A 21570-nucleotide genomic window follows, 5' to 3' on the forward strand; every position below is an offset into this window, starting at 1 on the left:
GAACAGGACCGGAGAGAGTACGGTTCCCTGCGGCGCCCCTGTGCTGCTGACCACCGTGTCAGACCTACAGTTTCCCAACCGCACATACTGAGGTCTATCTGTCAAGTAGTCCACTATCCAATCCACCATGTGAGAGTCTACTCCCATCTCCGTTAGTTTGTGCCTTAAGATCTTGGGCTGGATGGTGTTAAAGGCACTAGAGAAGTCAAGGAATGTAATCCTCACAGCACAACTGACCCCCTCTAGGTGAGAGAGTGATTTGTGCAGCAAATACGTGATAGCATCCTCCACTCCCACCTTCTCCTTATATGCAGACTGAAGAGGATCCTGGGCGCTTATTCTAAATAATAAATAATAAGGTGCTTATTCTAAAATCTTGAGCTATACATGCATCCAAAAGACATGTTGAACATCTTAGCTATAGCAAAATTCATTTCTGGTTGTACTTTTGATGATTCTGTAAGTATCCCACCATTCTATAAATAACTCATTCTTCAAGTTAGAATTGGAATTGGTTTATTAATGTCCCATGTACAAAGGTACAGTGAAAAACCTGGCTTGCATACTGTTCATACAGATCAATTCATTACAAAGTGCATTCTGGTAGCACAAGATAAAACAATAACAGAAAACAGAGTAAAGTGTAACGAATGCAGGTAAACAATATGGTGCAAGATCATAACAAGGTAGACTGTTAATCTTATACAAGGGAATTACTTAATAATTTATAGCAATGGGCAGAAGCCGTTCTTGAGCCTGGTGGTACATGATTTCAGGCTTTTGTATCTTCGTCCCAAGGGAAAAGGGGAGAAGAGAAGAATGTCCAGGGTAGGTGGGATCATTGCGTATTCTGGCTGCTTTACTGAGGCAGCGAGAATTAATCTTCGAGGCTGTCGAGGGGAGGCTGGTTTCCATGATGTGCTGAGATGTGTGGATAACTCCCTGCGGTTTCTTATGATCACAGGCTGAGCAGTTGCCATACCTAGTGTATTGCATCCAGATAGGATGCATTCCATGGAGTATTAATAAAAAAAATGATGATTGTCAGTCTAGACTTGCCAAGTTTGTTTAGCCTCCTGAGGAAGTAGAGGTGTTGGTGAATTTTCTTATCCATGGTGTATCGGTGATAGGACCAGGACAGGCTATTGATGGGGTTCAGTCCGAGGAACATAAAGCTGTCAACCCTCTCAACCTCAGCGTCGTTAATGTAAACAGGAGCATGTACACTTCTCTCCATCCATAAGCCAGTGGCAACTATTTAGTTCTACGGGTCAGGTTGTGATCTATCTGAGCTCTCTATCTCCTTACTCAGGAAAAGAGAAGATGCTCTTAAAGACAGAAAACTGAATGAGGAACTAATCATTCCACTCACCTTCAATCTGTGCCATTTGGCTTTACATTTCTCTACTCTGGGAATACTACTGTAACTGTTCTCCTGATTTATGTACTTCTATGAGGTATTTACCAACCTCTTATGATCCATGCAACAAAGTCCCAGTCCATCCAGCTGCTAGTCATAACTCAGGCTCTCCAGTCCAGTAACATCCTACCTAGGACATGAGTGACTTAACTGTATATAATACTCCACCGTGGTCTCTCCAGTGACTTGTACATTTAAAACACTACATCATCCAAATCATTGACAATCAAGGTGAAAAGAAATGGATCCAAAACCGTCCCCTGTGGAGCATCAGTAGCCATCCAGAAAAGAACCCCTTTATTCCCACTTTGCATCATGCCAATCAGCAGATGCTCTTATCTATGCTAGTATCTTTTTTGTAATACAATAGGTTGTCATCGTGTTAAGCAACTTAATGTGCAGCACCTTGTCAAAAGCCTTTTGAAAAGCCAAGTACACACTATCCATCAAATCTCCTTTGTCTATCTTGCTTGTTCTTTCCTCAAAAAATTCCCACAGATTTATCAAGCAAGATTTTCCCCAAAGGAAACCATGCTGACTTTGGCCTATTTTATCATGAGCCTCCAAGTACCCTGACACCTCATCCTTAACAATCGACTTCAACATCTTCCCTACCACAGAGGTCAGGCTAACTGGCCTATAGTTTCCTTTCTACTGCCTCCTTCCCTTCTTGAAGAGTGGAGTGACATTTACAATTTTCTAATCCTCTAGAACTGTGTTAAAATCTAGTGATTCCTGAACGATCATTATTAATTCCTCCACATCCTCTTCAGCTACCTCTTTCAGAACCCTCGGGTGTAGTCCATCTGGTCCAAGTGACTTACCTACCTTCAGACCTTTCAGCTTCCCAAGCATCTTCTCCCTAATGATCTTATTTGCACTTAAATCTGCCCCTGACACTCTGAAACATCCAGCACACTGCTAGTGTCTTCCACAGTAAAGACTGATGCAAAATAGTTCATCTGCTATTTCCTTGTCCCCCATTACTACCTCCCTACATCATTTTTCAGCTATCTGGTATCTACTCTCACCTCTTCCTTACTCGTTATAAGTCTGAAAAAGCTTTTTGTATCCTCTTTGGCTAGGTTACCTTCACATTTCATCTTCTCCATCCTTATGGCTTTTTAGTTGCCTTCTGTTGGTTTTAAAAGCTTCTCACTATCTTCCCACTAATATTTGCTCTATTTTGTGCCCACTCTTTCACTTTTATGTTGGCTTTGACTCTCCTTGTCAGACGCGGTTGCATCATCCTGGCTTTAGAATACAATATACCTGGATCGCTAGGTCTCTATGTTCTGGAATATTCTACAAGGTTCTATCATTTACTGTGTAATTCATGTTTAACTTACTAAGTGCAACACCTTGCACTTGTCGAAGTTCAATTCCATCTGCAATTCTTTGGCAGACTTTCCCATTTGATCTAGTTTCCACAGCAGTCCATTCTACTACCAGTTTTGGTATTACTTACAAACTTACTAACCATGTCAACTATGTCCTTTCCTGGACATGTTCAATATGTGCTCTAGATCTCATTTACCATTTACGATGATTCTTAGCATCCATAACAATTGAGATCAGAGGTAGGGAAATGTTTTCCACTGGTATTTTATGGTGCAGAAAAAAACACTGTAGATTAAACAACCAAACTTTGAAAATCTAACCAGACATTTTCAATTAGGTTATGTGCTATGTGTTTCCAGTAGAGTCAATGGCAAGTTATCAGCTTCTATGAATTTGGACTGAAAAAAAGGCAAAGCAATACTTCAGAGTGTATCTCTGAATTAACTGAATTGATGGTCTCAGGATTTATTTGGGCTCAAAACAATTTTGTATTTCTTAACTTGAAAAGTACTGTCTAATGGCAAAATTGGAATTTAATTCCAGCTATTTGTCAGTTACAAGAGCTGATTGTTCCATGACTGTATAGCTAAAACAACTAAAAGGATTACTGAAGTGCAATTAATCTGTGAAATGTTTTTGCAGTGAGGATTGGACATAGAGTGGGTACCAGGAGAAAAACTTGACTGGATTGAATTATGACCTATTACAATTACTATTTCACTCCTGGATTATGCAATTTCCTACTTACTTTTCAGATATAAGTGACCAGTTACTTGAAGTAATCGGCTTGGAGGGGGCCATGGAAATGGGACAGATCTACACTGGGTTGAAAAGTGCAGGGAAAAGGCTGGCACAGTGCTCCTTGGTAACTCTCAGGTACGATTCAATCAATTTCAAAGGTCCTACAAGGTATGGCAGGGCAAATGGTTTGATGTTATAATGCAGCACTAAGATTAAATGCTGACATATCAAATTGCATCAGACTTTTTTCAAGTAAATCTGTAGTTATAAATCCAGCAATGATAAGCTGTAGTCTGTGGCTACCTGATGAATGCTGATTTAGTCATCCTATGCATCAGACAGCGGGTATGTTCAACTGAGAGAACCAGCCTTGCCAAGTTATTTCTGGCAACAATTATGAAGTCTTCTGAATTTTTTATACTGCTTATTATTCCCATTCCTGCCTCAGGCTCATTAAAGCCCAGAATTAATGCAAAAATATTAAAATGAAAAATCTGTGATCTTTGGTCCATATTAGAAACTTTTGGGGTAAAATAACTTTAAAATTGCCTTTTCATTTGTGTGTATGTGTCTTTTAAGTATTTGGAATACTTTTTCAATGCAATATTTAGAAGAGATTTTTAATCCAAATATTTGGATCTTTTTAGCATCTTCAGAGGTTTAATTTATATTTAATAACTGGCTGCATATTAGGGATCTTTACATGGAGATTTTCTGACTCTGGGCATTACAATGCAAAACCAGAAAACAAGCTTTATTGATTTCTTGTACTTTCTTGTGAGTCTGCGCACCACTGGCAAGTTGGCACTTCCTTCATTGTTCTTAATGAGCCACCTTCTTGGACTGCTATAATCCTTCTTGTTCCAGAATTTAGATCTAGCTCTGATGAAAAACGGAGTCAGCAAAGGTATGTGAATTGAGAATTTATGTAAAATCTTCAGGTGGTTCCTGTTTCCCTAGTTCTTTTTTATGGTAAAGCTCAAGGGTCTTGGAGGTGTTTTTAAAAATTATTTATTGAGATACAGCACAGAATAGGCCCTTTCAGTTCTTTAAGCAGTGCTGCACAACAATCCCCCAATTTAATCCGAACTTAATCATGGGACAATTTACAATGGCCAATTAACCTACCAACCAGTATATCTATAAACTGTGGGAGGAAACCAGAGCACCCAGAGGAAACCCACACTCTCATGGGGAGAACGTTCAAACTCCTTACAGGCAGTGACAGGAATTGAACCCACGTCACTGGTACTGAAATGAGTTGTGCTAAGCACCATGCTACTGTGCGGCCCAGTTATTGAGTTATTCTGTTGTCAGTAATTAAGTTATTCAGTAGAAATGGTATGTACAATCTACAGAAGATACTGCATTACTTGCCTCAGTTATCTGAATAGCAGGCCAGTTATCAGGCCTTGTTCATCAGTCACTGAAGGTGAATGAGCAAGTGCAGCAGGCAGTGAGGAAGGCTAATGAAATGTTGGCCTTTATTACAAAGGGAATTGAGTACAAGAGCAAGGAAATCCTCTTGCATTTGTACAGAGCCCTGGTGAGACCACACCTGGAGTATTGTGTACAATTTTGGTCTCCAGGGTTAAGGAAGGACATCCTGGCTGTAGAGGAAGTGCAGCGTAGATTCACGAGGCTAATTCCTGGGATGTCTGGACTGTCTTACGCAGAGAGGTTAGAGAGACTGGGTTTGTACACGCTGAAATTAAGGAGATTGAGAGGGGATCTGATTGAAACATATAAGATTATTAAGGGATTGGACAAGATAGAGGCAGGAAATGTGTTCCAGATGCTGAGAGAGTCCAGTACCAGAGGGCATGGTTTGAGAATAAGGGGTAGGTCATTTAGGACAGAGTTAAGGAAAAACTTCTTCTCCCAGAGAGTTGTGGGGGTCTGGAATGCACTGCCTCGGAAGGTAGTGGAAGCCAATTCTCTGGATGCTTTCAAGAAGGAGCTAGATAGGTATCTTATGGATAGGGGAATCAAGGGATATGGGGACAAGGCAGGAACCAGGTATTGATAGTAATTGATCAGCCATGATCTCAAAATGGCGGTGCAGGCTCAAAAGGCCGAATGGTCTACTTCTGCACCTATTGTCTATTGTGTATTTTTATGCTGTATCTTCTGTAGATAGTACCTACCATTTCCACTGTGTGCTGATGGTGGAGGGAATGAATGTTTAGAGGGGCGAATGTACCACAATCAAACCGCTTTGTTCTGGATAGTGTTGAGGTTCTTATGAGTTGTTGTCATTCAGGCCAGCAGAGGGTTTTCCATTACACTACTGACCTATACTTTGCTTATGGCAGAGAAACTTTGGAGTATCTAGAGATATACAGTAGCTGTTGGATAAACTCCTCTCGGGCTTCCAGCCAGGTACAGGTATCGATTATTACTGACTTTTCAATGACAGACTCTGCCACCTTCATCAGTGATGATGCCTAGGCATGCCTGGTCCAGAGGTATTTATATCCCTGTCATCTGTCTCTCTTAATTGGTTAGTCCTCATCCAATCAGGTTTCAGCTGTCCCACCTTGTTTACATTTGAATTCCAGTTCTTACTTAGAGTGAGACCTTCATCTTTGTTAAAATTCTTTTCCTCTAGTTTTATTTCAGTAGCTTCCTTCACCAGGCAGTCCCAAAGCCCAATGGCATAGCACAGTAGTTTTGTGCCATCTAAGTCAATCCTATGGGCATTGCAAATGCAATGTTCTGCAACCACCAATTTCACCAGGTAACCCAAATGGATAAACCTCCTGTGCTCCTTGATGTGGGTTTCCACCGTGCACCCCTTCTGGCCAATATATCCTGCTCCACATTCACAGAGACTCTTTAAAACACCAGACGACTTGAGTCCCAGGTCATCTTTGACTGACTTAAGCTGCTATTTGAGCTTCCTTATGGGTTTGTGGATGATATTAATCTGGTATTTTTTCAGGATCCTGGTAATCCTTCCAGAGACTGCAGAAATAGAGAGAAGCCAGGCGATAGCAGAACATTGCATTTGCAATGGCCATAGGATATTCTTCAGTGAGATAAAGCTCTGATTCTGATTACCTCTTCAAATTTAAACTGCCTTCTAAATATTCACATTAAAAACTGAAAAGCAGGATCCCCAGAGTAGTAACCTCTGGATAGCTGCCTGTGCTACACACCAGTGAGGGCAAGAATAGGATAATGTGGCTGAGGAACTGGTACAAGGATCAGATTTCAGATTTCTGGACCATTGGCTTCACATCTGGGGAAGGTATCACCCTGTGGAAACAGTAATCATATAGAATTCATCTTGCAATTTGAGAGTGAGATGCTAAAGTCAAATATGTCTGTGTTACTGAGGAGAAAAGGAAATTACAGAGGCATGAGTTGACGGGAAGGGGACACTAGCAGGGATGATGGCAGAGGAGCAATGGCTGGAGTTTCTGGGAGCAATTTGGAAGGTTCAGGGTAGGTGCATCCCAAGGAAGAGCAAGTATTCTAAAGGTAAGATGATGCAACTCTGGCTGACAAGGGAAGCCAAAGTCAATATAAAAGCAAAAACAAAAGCATATAATAAAACAAAAAATGGTAGGAAGTTAGAGGTCTGGGGATTTTTAAAAAAAACAAAGGTAACTGAAAAAAAAACATAAGGGGGACAAGATGAAATATGAAGGTAAGCTAGCCAATGATATCAAAAATGATTCCTAAAGCATTTTCAGGTATATAAAGAGTAAAAGAGAGGTGAGAGTAGATATTGGACTCCTGAAAAATTACACTGGAGAGATAGTAATGGTGGATAAGGAAATGAAGGATGAACAGAATAAGTATTTTGCATCAATCTTCGCTGTAGAAGACACTTGCAGTATGCTGGATGTTCGAGCGTGTCGAGGGGCAAAAGTGAGTGTAGTTGCTATTACTATGGCGATGGTACTTGGGAAACTGAAAGGCCTGAAGGTACATAAGTCACCTGGACCTGATCTGCTACACCCCAGGTTCTGAAAGAGATAGCTGAAGGGATTGTGGAGGCAGAGGAAATGATCTTTAAAGAACAAGTAGATTCTGGCATGGTTCCAGAGGACTGGAAAATTGCAAATGTCCCTCCACTCTTCAAGAAGAGAGGAAGGCAAAAGAAAGGAAATTAAAAGCCAGTTAGCCTGACCTCAATGGTTGGAAAGATGTTGGAGTCGATTCTTAAGGATATAGTTTCAGGATACTTGGAGGCACATGACAAGATAAGCCAAAGTCAGCATGGTTTCCTTAAGAGAAAATCTTGCCTGACGAATCTGTTGAAATTATTTGAAGAAATAACAATCAGTATTGACAAAGACAGATGTTCTGTACTTGGATTTTCATAAGGCTTTTGACAAGATGCCGTATATGATAAGAGCCTAGGGTAATACAGAAAGATACCTGCATGGATAGAGTATTGGCTGATTGGCAGGAGGTGAAGGGTGGAAATAAAGGAATCCTTTTTGGATTGGATTGGCTGATCATGACTAGTGGCGTTCCGTAGGGATTTGTGTGGGTACTGCTTCTTTTTATGTTGTATGTCAATGATTTGGATGATGAAATTGATGGCTTTGTAGCCCAGTTTGTAGATGATACATAGATAGGTGGATTGGCAGGAAGTGTTGAGGAAGCAGAGAGGCTGCAGAAGGACTTAGACAGATTAGGAGAATGGGCAATGTAGGGAAGTCTATGTTCATGCACTTTGTAGAAGGAATAAAAGCATAGATCTGAATGGGGAGAAAATTTAAAAATCCAAGGTACAACGGGATTTGGGAGTCCTCATGCAGGATCCCCTAAAGGTTAATTTGCAGGTTGAATCAGTGGTGAAAGAAATGTTAGCATTCATTTCTAGAACATAAAAGTAAGACACTGGTGAGGCCTCACTTGGAGAATTGTGAGTCGTTTTAAGCCCCTTATTTAAGAAAGGATTTGCTGACATTGGAGAGAGTTTCAGAGGTGGTTCATAAGAATGATTCCAGGAATGAAAGTCTTATTGTATAAGGAGCGATAGATTGCTCTGGGCATTTACTCAATGGAATTTAGAAGAATGAGGGGGAATCTCATTGAAACTATCAAATATCAAAAGGCCTAGAGAGAGAGAGGATACAAAGAGGATGTTTCCTTCAGTGGAGGAGTCTCAGACCAGAGGTCACAGCCTCAAAATAGAGGGACATCAGTTTAGAATATAAATGAGGAGGATTTTTTTTTAATAGCCAGAGGGTGGTGAATCTGTGGAATTCAATGCCACAGGCAGCAGTGGAGGCCAACTCACTGGGTGCACTTAAGGCAGAGGTTGATAGGTTCTTGACTAGTCAGGGTGTAAAAGGTTACGGGGAGAAGGAAGAAAATGGAGTTCAGAGAGAAATGGATCAGCTATAAGGAAGTAGCAGAGCAGGTGCGGTGGGCTGTATGTCTTAATTTTGCTCCTTTCTGTAATGGTCTTACGGTCTTACTACCTATCTGCTAATGCAAATCTATAGCTTATATGGGTAATAATAATGAGCAGTAATCACAAAACTGGACAAATACAGTGTATCAATGCATTGTGAACAATCTCTCCATGGCATAAATATAGTAATCACGTAAAATCAGAGGCAATATATAAAGACACTGAAAGATTTTTGCTGTTGTTTTACATCTGTTCCTTTGTTTTTCAGAACCAGCAAGTTCCTACCGATGCAAATTGATGGAGAACCTTGGATGCAAACACCTTGCACGGTAAGGACATGTTGTTCGTAAAATTTATGCATAGAAGAAAAAATGTCAGACAGGCTCTTAAATAGGCAAGGCATAAAAGGATGTAGAGCAATTACAGACAAATGGGATTAGGGTAGATGGTCAAAAGAGTAGGCATGGATGTAGTAAACCATCTGTTTCTGTGCTGTGCTCTCAATAATAGTACCTAAAGTAATGCAAAAATTTATTTTTAAATGAAGATGTTGAAGTATGAGTTTACATAGTTCTGCCCAGGCATTCAAAAACCATACAAAAAGTAATAAAACAAATAAAAATAATCTTCGCAACATTGTAAAGATTAAAATTAAATTATTATACTGCAAAACATTTTACACAATTCAAATCATTACCCATTAATTTCAAACACGTACACCCATATCCCTTGGAGCCATTCGTCTCCATTGAGATGAATGAACTCACTTTAACTACCTTAGTTAAAGTTCTCTGCAAGGATTGTGTTGGGGGATTGTAGCAAATTCATTCTCCTTTACTGGACTCCATGAGGAGGTAAACTTCAGCTCACAGCTAGAATTCTTCAGAAGAGAATGTTTGAGCTTCCAAATCTTTTTGGGCATTAATTGTTTTTAAATGCTGGTTTCAGTTGTTTTCCCTATAACTACAGAATTTTTCAATTTATGTGACTGTAGCAAAATCTACATTCTGTCTAAATCTTAGACATAATTTGAGTTTTTTGTATTGCAAGTCCTAGCAGTACAAACAGAGCTGTTGCAATTCTGCGTATTTACAGAGAAAGCTTCACACTTGACTATCCGTCAAATGACATGGTGGAATAAGAAAAAGGTTAAGTTTATTGGAAAGGGCAGAAGATTTTAAACATTTAAGTATTTGACTTGGAGACAAGCAGGTAAATTGTGATAGCTTTTGGCTATATGGATGACTGATAAATAATAATTCTAATTTCAATTATTTTAATTCATATCACGAACACAACAGTCAACACAAATACAACACTCCCAAAGCAATTCATTATGTAAAATGCTTTGAAACATTTCAGTGTTTTGATGCTCCATATGTGCAAGTATTTTTTATTCAATACTGGTTTTCTATGAATAAACAACAAAGGAAAGATAGTACTTTCATACAGAGTTTGAGAATCAAACCAGTCCCTAGTTATACTTGAACTATTGCAATTATTAAAAATAGCTAAACAGAATTTGGAAGGATAATCCCCAATTGACCTATCATGTAGAAAAACACAGTGTTACACAGTTTTTTTTCTCTCTTCTTTGGACTTCTTATAATTTGAGGCTTCTCCAGAGCACTTGCAATTAATTAAAGGGATTGCTGTAAAGTAAAAAGTGTGGCAGACAATTTGGGAACTTCAATGTGTTACAAACAGCAATGCAATATTGATGAAACAATCTTGAAAAGACAAACCAGCAGTCTTCACAGCCAAATGAACACCTATGGCCTGGCAGTGACATTCATTAGACCAGGAAGACAATAAGGACATTTTCATCTCATAGCATGGGAAACGAAGTTGGTCTTTCTAACTCTTAGAACGTGAGAGATAGGAGCAGGAGTAGGCCAATCGGCCCCTCAAGCCTGCTCCGCCATTCAACAAGATCATGGCTGATCCAATCTTAACTCTAGTTTTCACCGAATCCCACAAAGGCAACAGTGCCAACCAACAGGGCACCATGCCACCCATTTTATTTTATTATTCATCCCGCCCAAACCCATGTGATAACCCGGGGAAAAAAAAACGAGTTGCCAATTGAGGAGAAAAAATCTGGAAAATTCCTCTCCGACCCATCCAGGCTATCGAAAACTGGTCCAGGAGATCACATGGCTGATCTAAACCTAGCCTCATGTCCACTTACCTGCTCGCTCACCGTATCCCCTAATGCCATTTTTATCCAGGAAAATGTCTATCTCCGTTTTGAATTTATTGAGTGTAGTAGCTTCCACAGCTCTCTGGGGCAGTAAATTCCACAGCCCCACTACCCTCTGAGTGAAGAAATTTCTCTGCATCTCAGTCCTGGAACGGCATCCCCTTATTTTAAGATTATGCCCCCTAGTCCTAGTTTCACCCATCATTGGGACCATTCTCCCCGCATCCACCCGATCAAGCCCCTTCACAATCTTATATGTTTCAATAAGATCGCCTCTCATTCTTCGGAACTCCAATGAGTAGAGTCCCAATCTACTCAACCTCTCATCATACATCAACCCACCCATCCCCGGAATTAACCTAGTGAACCTTCTCTGCACTGCCTCTAGAGCCAGTATGTTCTTTCTTAAATATGGACACCAGAACTGCACGCAGTACTCCAGGTGTGGTCTCACCAATACCCGGTACAACTGCAGTAAGACCTCCCTGTTCTTATACTCCATCCCCCTAGCAATAAAAGCCAGCATTCCATTGGCCTACTTGACCACCTGCTGCACTTGCATACTAACTTTTTGTGTTTCCTGCACCAGGAACCCCAGATCCCTTTGCACATAAGCACTTTCCAGTTTCTCTCCATTTAGATAATAACTTGCTCTATTATTTTTCCTGCCAAAGTGCAAGACCTCACACTTGTCAGTATTATGTTTCATCTGCCAAATGTCTGCCCAATCACTCAGCCTATCTATGTCCCCCTGCAGGGTTTCAATGTCCTCCGCACTCATTACACTCCCTCCCATCTTTGTGTCATCAGCAAACTTCGATATGTTGCACTTAGTCCCTTTCTCCAAATCATTAATATAGATTGTAAAGAGTTGGGATCCCAACACCGACCCCTGCGGAACACCACTAGTCACCAACTGCCAGTGTGAGAATAAACCATTTATCCCAACTCTCTGTTTTCTGTTAGAAAGCCAATCCTCCACCCATGCCAGAATATTATCCCCAATCCCATGATTTTTTACTTTAAGTAATAATCTTTGGTGTGGCACCTTGTCAAATGCCTTTTGGAAGTCCAAATACACCACATCCACTGGTTCCCCTTTATCTACCCTATATGTTATGTCCTCAAAGAACTCCAACAAATTTGTCAAACATGACTTCCCTTGTATCTGTTTCACAATTCATGGCTGATGTACACCCACATCTCAAACTTTGTTTCTCTAGAATCCTTTCTTCTCTTTCCTACTGTAAATGATTGGTTCCATAAAAGTTGTAAAGTCACAGGAGTTCTTCCTGAATCATTGAGTAGGTCTCAAGTACCTCCTCCCTGATAATAGTAATAAGGAGAGGGCATGTCCCAGATGGTGTGGGTCTTAGTGATTGATGCTACCTTCTTGAGTCACTGTCTCTTGAAGATGTAGGGGTGGATTGTGCCATGATGGAGTTGGCTGACTCTATAACCTTCTGCAGCCTTTTGAGATCCTGTGCATTGCACCCTCCATACTAGGCAGTAAAGCAATCAGCCAAAACACTCTCCACTGTATAAGTGCAAAAATTTATTAGAGTCTTTGATGACATACTGAATCTCCTCAAATTCCTACTGAAGCAGAGCCGCACTAGTGTGCCTTCTTCAGGATATCATCAATGTATCCAGCCTTGGATAGGTTCTCCAAGATTGTTGACATGCAGGAAATTGAAACTGCTCATCCTTTCAATAATGGGTACCTCAGTATTCTCCTGACTTCCCATTCCTGAAGATCACAGTCAGTTCCTTGGTCTTGCTGATGTTGAGTGCGAGGTTGTTGCAAAACAATTCAACAAGCTGATCTTTCTCATTCCTGTATGTCTTCTCATTGCCATATAAGATTCTGCCAGCAATAGTGGTGAGACCACATCTGGAATATTATGTGCAGTTCTGAACACCATAGCAGAAGAAGGATGTAATAAGAGGGTACGAAAAAGATTCACAAATATTGTCAGGTCTAGAAGACATGAGTTATTTGAGACCATAAGATCTGGGATCAGAATTAGTCTATTTGGCCCATTGAGTCTGCTCTGCCACTTCATCATGGCTGATCGAATTTTCCTCACAGCTCATCCTCTGCCTTCTCCCCCTATCCCTTCATGCCCTGACCAAAAAGAAGCTTACTAAACTCTGCCTTATATATACATGAAGATTTGGCCTTTACAGCTGCCTGTGGCAACAAATTCCATAGATTCACTGCTCTCTGGCTAAAGAAATTCCTCCTTATCTCCATTCTAAATGGACGCCCCTTTATTCTGAGACTGAGTGTTCTGGTCTTGGACTCTCCCACCATAGAAAACATTCTCTCCACATCCACTCTTTCAAGGCTTTTCACTGTTCAAGAGGTTTTCAATGAAATCACCCCTCATTCTTCTGAATTCCAGGGAATAACAGGCCTAGAGCTATCAAATGCTCTTCATATGACAAGCCATCAATTGTGGAATCAATTTTTGTGAAGCTACTTTGAGCCCTCTGCAGTTTCAACACACCCTTTCTAAGATAAGGGGCCCAAAACTGCTCACAATACTCCAAGTGAAGCCTGACCAATGCTTTACAAAGTCTCAATATTACATCCTTGCTTTTATATCCTAGTCCTCTTGAAACGAATGCTAATATTGCATTTGCCTTCCTCACCACAGACACAAACTGCAAATTAACCTTTAGGGAATCTTGTACAAGGGTCCCCAAGTCCTTATGCACCTCAAATTTTTATATTTTCTCTCCAATTCAAAAGTAGTCTACGCTTTCATTTCTTCTACCAAAGTAAATGACCATACACTTCCCAACACTATATTCCATCTGCCATTTATTTGCCATTCTCCTAACCCGAGTCCTTTGTAGCCTTTCCACTTCCTCAAAACTACCTGCCCCTATCTTCATATTGTCTGCAAACATTGTAACAAAGCAGTGAATTCTATCATCAAAATCATTGACATCAAAAGAATCAGTACTGACACAGATCCCTGTGGAACACCACTAGTCACTAGCAGTCAGCCAGAAAAGGATCCCTTTATCATCACTCTTTGCCTCCTACTAATCAGCCACTGCTTTATCCATGTTAGAATTTTCCCTGTAATATCATGGGCTTGCAGCTTGTTAAGAAGCCTCGTGTGGCACTTTGTCAAAGGCCTTCTGAAAATCCAAGTATATAACATCAACTGATTCTCCTTTGTCTATCCTGCTTGTTATTTTTTCAAAGAATTCCAACAGATTTGTCAAGCAAGATTTTCCCTTGAGGAAACCATACTGACTACAGCCTATTTTATCATGTGCCTCCAAGTACCTTGAGACCTCATCCTTAATAATCGTCTCCAACATCTTCCCAATCACTGGCGTATACTAGCTGGCCTATAATTTCATTTCTTCTGCTCCATTCCCTTCTTGAAGAGTGGAGTGAAATTTGAAGTTTTCCAGTCTTCTAGAACCATTCCAGAATCTAGTAATTCTTGAAAGATCATTACTGCTTCCACAACCTCTTCAGCTACCTTTTTCAGAACTCTGGGGTGTATACCATCTAGTCCAGGTGACTTATCCACCTTCAGACATTTCAGTTTCCCAAGAACTTTCTCTCTAGCTGTTGTAACTTCACACATTTCATGCCCCTGTCACTTGGAACATCCACCATACAGCTGGTGTCTTCCACAGTGAAGACTGATGCAAAATGCTTATTTAGTTTGTCTGCCATTTTTTGTTCCCCATTCCTCCCTCTCCAGCATCATTTTCCAGTGGTCGAATATTCACTCTCACCTCCCATTTTTACCTTATCTATCTGAAGAAACTTTTGGTATCCTCTTTGATATTATTGGCTAGCTTACTTTTGTATTCCATCTTTATCTTCTTCGTGTCTTTTTTAGTTGCCTTCTGTTGGTTTTTAAAAGCTTCTCAATCCTCTAATTTTTGCTCTATTATGTGCCCTCTCTTTGGTTTTTATGTTGGCCTTGACCTCTTGTTAGCCATGGTTGTGTCAACTTTCCTTCAGAATGTTCCTTCCTCTTTGGGATATATATATCCTGCGCCTTCCAAATTGATTCAGAAATTTCAGCAGTTGCTGCTATGCATCATCCTTCCCAGTGTTCTTTTCCAATTAATTCTAGCCAACTTCTCCCTCCATAACTCCCTTTAATCCACTGTAATTCTGACATATTTGACTTTAGCTACTCCTTTTCAAATTTCAGGGTGAATTCAATCACATTTTTGATCATTTCTCCTATAGGTGCTTTTACCTTAAGCTCTCTAATCAATTCTAGTTCATTACCCAACACCCAATCCAGAATTGCTGGTCTCCCAAGTGGATTCAACCATAAGCTGCTCTAAAAAGCCAACTCGTAAGCACTCAAGAAATCCCCCCTTCTGTAATCCAGCATCAACCTGATTTTCCCAATCTACATGCATATTGAAGTCCCCAATGACTATTATTTCATTGCCCTTTTGGCATGCACATCCTATCTCCCATTATAATTTGCAGACCACATCCTTACTACTGTTTGGTGTTCTGTGTACAACTCCTGTTGGGGTCTTTTCACCCTTGCAGTTCCTTAGCTCTGTCCGCAATTATTCACCACCTTCTGACCTTATGTTACCTCTTTGTAATGATTTGATTTATTTTTTACCCACGGAGCAACACTGCCTCCTCTGCCTTCCTGCCTGTCCTTTCGATACACTGTGTATCCTTGGACATAAAACTCCCAGACATTACCTGTCAGCCATGATTCTGTGATGCCTGCAACATCATACCTTCCAATCTACAACGGTGCTGCAAGTCCATCTATCTTATTCCATATATTGCGCACATTTAGATGCAACACATTCAGTCCTGTATTTACCATTTTTGATTTTATGTTGCAATTATGTTGCAATTCATCCTGTTCTCTGCAATTTTCCCCTATCAACTGCCTCTCCTCACTACACGTTGCCTCTGTAAACCTTCATTTTCATCACTATTATCCGCCTTTCCGACGATACTTTTTGCATTGAAATATAGGCAGCTCAGGACACTGGTCGCACCATGACCAACCTTTTGAGTCCTAACTTTGACTGAGGTCTCACCAACATCTTCCTCTAAAAGCTCTTCACTAATTATCCTGGCACTCTGGTTCCCATCCCCCTGCAACTCTAGTTTTCTAAACCCCATCATGCAGCATTAACAAACCTTCCTGCCAGGCTATTAGTCCCCCTCCAGTTCAGGTGCAAAGCGTCCCTTCTGTATAGGTTCCACCTTCCCTGGAAAACAGACAGACATACTTTATTGATCCCGAGGGAAATTGGGTTTTGTTACAGTCGCACCAAACAAGAACAATGTAGAAATACAGCAATATAAAACCATAAATAATTCAATAATAGGTAAATTATGCCAAGTGGAAATTAGTCCAGGGCCAGCCTATTGGCTCAGGGTGTCTTACACTTCGAGGGAGGAGTTGTAAAGTTTGATGGCCACAGGCAGGAATGACTTTCTGTGACGCTCAGTGTTGCATCTCGGTGGAATGAGTCTCTGGCTGAATGTACTCCTGTGCCTAACCAGTACATTATGGAGTGGATGGGAGACATTGTCCAAGATGGCATGCAACTTGGACAGCATCCTCTTTTCAGACACCACCGTCAGAAAGTCCAGTTCCACCCCCACAACATCATTGGCCTTACGAATGAGTTTGTTGATTCTATTGGTGTCTGCTACCCTCAACCTGCTGCCCCAGCACATAACTGCAAACATGATAGCACTGGCCACCACAGACTTGTAGAACATCCTCAGCATCGTCCGGCAGATGTTAAAGGACCTCAGTCTCCTCAGGAAGTAGAGATGGCTCTGACCCTTCTTGTAGACAGCCTCAGTGTTCTTTGACCAGTCCAGTTTATTGTCAATTCGTATCCACAGGTATTTGTAATCCTCCACCATGTCCACACTGACCCCTTGGATGGAAACAGGGGTCACCGGTGCCTTAGCCCTCCTCAGGTCCACCACCAGCTCCTTAGTCTTTTCACATTAAGCTGCAGATGAAAAGAGCCCGATGATCCAAAAATCTTATATGCCCTCCATCCTTCACCAACACCTTAGCCACGTATTAAACTGTATAATCTTCCTAGTTTGAGCCTCACAAACACATGGCATGGGTAGCAATTCTGAGGTCACAACCTTGGAGGTCCTGTCCTTTAACACAGCATCCAACTCCCTGAACTTGCTATACATAACTTTGTCACATGTCATGTTCATGTCATTAGTACCTAAGTGGACCAATGGTATTTCAGATAAAATAACATTTCATTTTTGGAGATCTTTCTGCCCATCTTCATGCAAGATATAAGCAGAAGTGCTCTGTACAATGCCAAAAGCAATTAAAATTTCACTTTGAACTATGGTCTTTGTATAGCGAGGTGTGATTATTGCCACCCTGCACAATTTCAAATACTAATAGGACACTTGTTTAAGGTGAGAGGGGAGAGGTTTAAAAGGGACCTGAGGGAGCACATTTTTCCAAATAGAGGGTGGTGGAATGAAGTGCCATAGGAAGTGGTAGAGGCAGGTACAGTTATAAATGTTAAAAGACACTTGGACGGTTCCGTGGATAGGAAAGGTTTAGCGGGATATGGACCAAATGTGGACATATGAAACTGTTCCCAATAAGAAGTAGCATAGATGGAGGATTGAACTTGCAGCTCCATGGCAACATGTCTCCTACATACCCATATAGCCGATTGTCAACTTGTGAAAATTCAGTGGAAATTTTAGTAATGCAGTTTATAATATACTTCTATCCAATAGGACTCATTGAATTAAGGGAATTAAGCTATTGGTTAAGTTACATGGACCAGACTAAATGATTCATTCCTGTTCTTATGCTCCTGGAAATGACTAGCTGAAGAGTTGTTATTGCAGAAAAAAACATGTCAAAGTGAAACTAAGCAGCTGGTTAAAGCAACATTACAAAGGTTAAGTAAAGATTTTCTCCTGATATTTAAACAATTGTTCAATTTGTTTCTTAACTTGTCCTTCATCCTTGACTGACTGAATTCCTTGTCAAAATGTTTCCAATTTACTGTCAGTTTTAGAATGATCAGATTTCAGCATGTTTTCCTGAATTCATTCTTCCAATACTTGGCTCTTCTACACTTAAAATTTATCTACTCTGTTGAAAAATTTAATTATTAATATATTTCTTATGACTTTTTTCCTGCAATTTTGTCCTCAAAGTAAATTATAAAATGAAAATAGACTCAGATTTTCAGGTTATGAAATGACATTTTCAGGGTGAATTTCACTTGTTGTTCACATGAGTCAGACACTACACTGCCAATGCCCTAGCTAGAAATCATATATGGTTGTAGGACCTTATTTCAATTACCGGGTACTCTGCACAGCAGAAGATGTAGATTGGTTTTGACAGAGTTTTTTTAAAGAGAAAATCTGTGGCAATTCAAAAGCAAGTAAATTGTAGGTATAGGAGTGATTTTTGATGCAGCAAGATGAGCATCAGTACCTTAAATATCGATCAATCATTCTTACCTCTCTGTTGACCTTCAATAAGAATTAAATCCATCATAAACTCTTTCTCTATCTGTAGTGATGAATTATATACAACTCTATTCAACTGTTCCATTTAATATCAGAGAAATGTCTACAATATACATCGTGAATTTTTTTTCTTTGCAGACGTCCATAAAAACAAAAGAAAGCCTTAAAGAATGAGTGACAGTCAAAATGTTAGAACCCCAAAGCCCTTCCCCACTCCCCCTCCCACACAGAATCAACAGCAGCGTAAACACAATCCCCCACCCCATCCGCTTCCACAAAAAAGCATCAACACCCTCCACCCACCAAGCAGGCAATAGAAAGCCAATTAAAAACCATGATCTGCAGTGCAACAAAAACTAATCGTTCACCCAACAATTCAACCTGCTACAGGCTCTCTCTCTCTCTCTCCCTAATAAATGGAAAAAGAGATGTCCCCTTTCTCAGTGAGAAACAATTTGCCGATCTACAACATTAAAAATGTGTTGCGCAGTTTTTTTTCCACGTTCTGTGACCCAAGAATCAGCAACAATCTCTCAATCACCAATGAGAGAGGAGAGATTGAGAGATGGGGAAAGAGAGTAGAGGGGGAAGAGGGAGAGGGAGGGGGAAGTGTAGATGGAGAGGAAGAACAACTCACTGAGTACACAGTCTGTGTATGAAACTGTTTCAACATTAGCACTATTTGACCAGTGGTTTAGGATAGATCTCCCATGAAAACAATTTGGGGTGATCACTGCCCCCAGCAGACACTATGACAGGAGGCACCTTTTCCATGGAATAATCCCAGGGTACAACACGGAAAGAAGCTATTTGAGCCATCGTACTTGTCTCAACCCTGTGAAAGTATCTCCCAATAACTCCATCTAGCCTGCCTTTCCTTACAACTATGTAATTCATTTCCCTTTCAAGATCATCTGTTTATCTTCCCTTTGCAGGTAGTTTCATCCAAATCTGGATTATTGGAAATTAATCATCATTATTAATACACATACATGCACTTGTGCATATGACAATAAACTCGACTTTGACTTTCACAATATTGCACAAAAAAGAATAATGTGCTTACTACTGTTCCATTGATCCATGTGGATTCACCATATCAAAATTATTTATTTGGTTCGATCTATCACACCCCACCCCCACCTATTCTGCAACTGAAAACAAACTTGAGGTTTTCTCTTTCCCTTGACCTTTTGAGTGCTTCCATTATCTTCTGCCTTTATTTCAGATTTCCGGCATCTGCAGTTCCTGATATTTAAATGAGTGTAGAGTCCATTACTGCCCATATTTCTTATGTCATTCTAAAGATTTGTTGATATAATTTACAACATCACCCCTTTCTTGTCAATCCACTACTGAGAATTCTATCTTTCTCATTTTAAGAGTCTTTATCAATCTGCAGAAAAACAATCTTCCTTTCTGTACTCCACAGCAATGTTTATTAACTTTTGAAATCATATTTAGGGAATATATGGTAGATGCTTGAAAAGTTTGCTGTTAATATTAAATGCAAGAAATTCAGTTTACGGGATTTGTCCATCCAGCCTTGTTAGTAAGCACAGAAGGGTAAAAACATTTGGTTAATTTTTAAACTTATGAGTTGAAATAAAGAATAATTAGAATATAGATATGAAAATGGCTAGTGTAATTTACGCTCCCAGCTCTGACGACTTGCTTCAGTTTGCAAGCTTAATCTACTGTTCTGAGGTTGACTAGAAAGATACACTATTTACTCTGCAGTTTAGGAATCACTGATATTATTGACGCCTATCTGCAATTTCAGTACGAAGTCACATGCAAAAAGCTGTTGTACATGTTTCTAGTTCCTATCCAATTCTCATCCTCACCAAGCCATAACGATGAAAAGAGGAATTTGGACCAAAAAGCCTAGGAAATTAGGACTCTTCCCTTGGGTCCTGACTGGGAATCTCCTACAAATCAAATTTGTATTCCCCCCTCTATTCAGATCAAAATCTGATAATCAGTCCAACTCATGTAGTAGTCAAAATCTCATCCTGTGTGGTCCCAAGTGATCTGCTGTTGTTCACAGCAGTAGATGTAATTTCTAATAAAAGAGTTCATAATCTTGCTTTGACTTTAATCTGATATTGCAATAGGAACACTCAACCCAATTGTTACCTTTTTAATAAATGTTAAATAAATCACACTATTTCTTTATTAGGATCCTTTAATTATTTGGTTAGTGAATTCCCAGGGACAGGTATTGCAGACCCTCAGCTGCAGTTTGAACAAGCCATTAACATTAATGAGTCTCATGTGATCATCCACTTTTAAAATTTCTCAGCCCATGTAAGCAGATCACTTTTAAAAACTTTAATTTGAGTGGTGGAAATAGCCAAGGGTTAGCAGGATTTCTTTGACTACATTCTCTGTTGACACAACAGAAATTTGAGAAAAATTGAATGAACCAGACAAGTGGAGCATCTGACTTATTTTATCAGTGACTTCTTTGCTCGGAGCCATTGAGTCTCCTGCATCACTTAGAACCAATGACTTCAAGCCAAAACGTATTTTGTGAATAAAGTTGCGATTTCACAGAATTGAAAATGGCTTTATCAACCCAAGTCTCTTTTAAATAAAAGAGATGTAATTTGATGTAATTTCAGGCAATTCAGAATGATGACTACAATTTTAAAGCATAAGAGTTAAATCATTTAGAGTTATTTAATATGTTTTAATTTTACTCATACATGACTGCATTTCTCTATCAGTCCTTGCATTCACCATAAGTCAGAAAAATTGACTCTGAGGAAATGACAATGATTATTATATAGAATCATAAAGTCTTAGAAAAATACAGCACAGAAGCAGGCCATTTGGTCCATCCAGTCCTTGCTAAACCATATGAACTGTCTACTCCCATTGACCTGCACCCAAACCTTAGCCCTCCATACTCCTAAAATCCATGTACTTATCCAAACCTCTCTTAAGTGTTG

The 21570-nt window shown here is 40.0% G+C and overlaps 1 protein-coding gene across 2 annotated transcripts in view; it reads left to right on the forward strand.

Annotated features, from left to right (window-relative positions):
- dgkb (diacylglycerol kinase, beta) overlaps positions 1–21570 on the forward strand; it is a 768700-nt gene that overhangs the window by 677243 nt on the left and 69887 nt on the right. For both annotated transcript variants that reach the window (XM_073054135.1, XM_073054136.1), the window contains 2 exons: positions 3517–3637; positions 9151–9211. In XM_073054135.1, the coding sequence (XP_072910236.1) occupies positions 3517–3637; positions 9151–9211 (182 nt within the window). The remainder of the gene's footprint in view (positions 1–3516; positions 3638–9150; positions 9212–21570) is intronic.

The sequence above is a fragment of the Hemitrygon akajei genome, chromosome 8 (genome assembly GCF_048418815.1).
Source record: "Hemitrygon akajei chromosome 8, sHemAka1.3, whole genome shotgun sequence".
NCBI lineage: Eukaryota > Metazoa > Chordata > Chondrichthyes > Myliobatiformes > Dasyatidae > Hemitrygon > Hemitrygon akajei.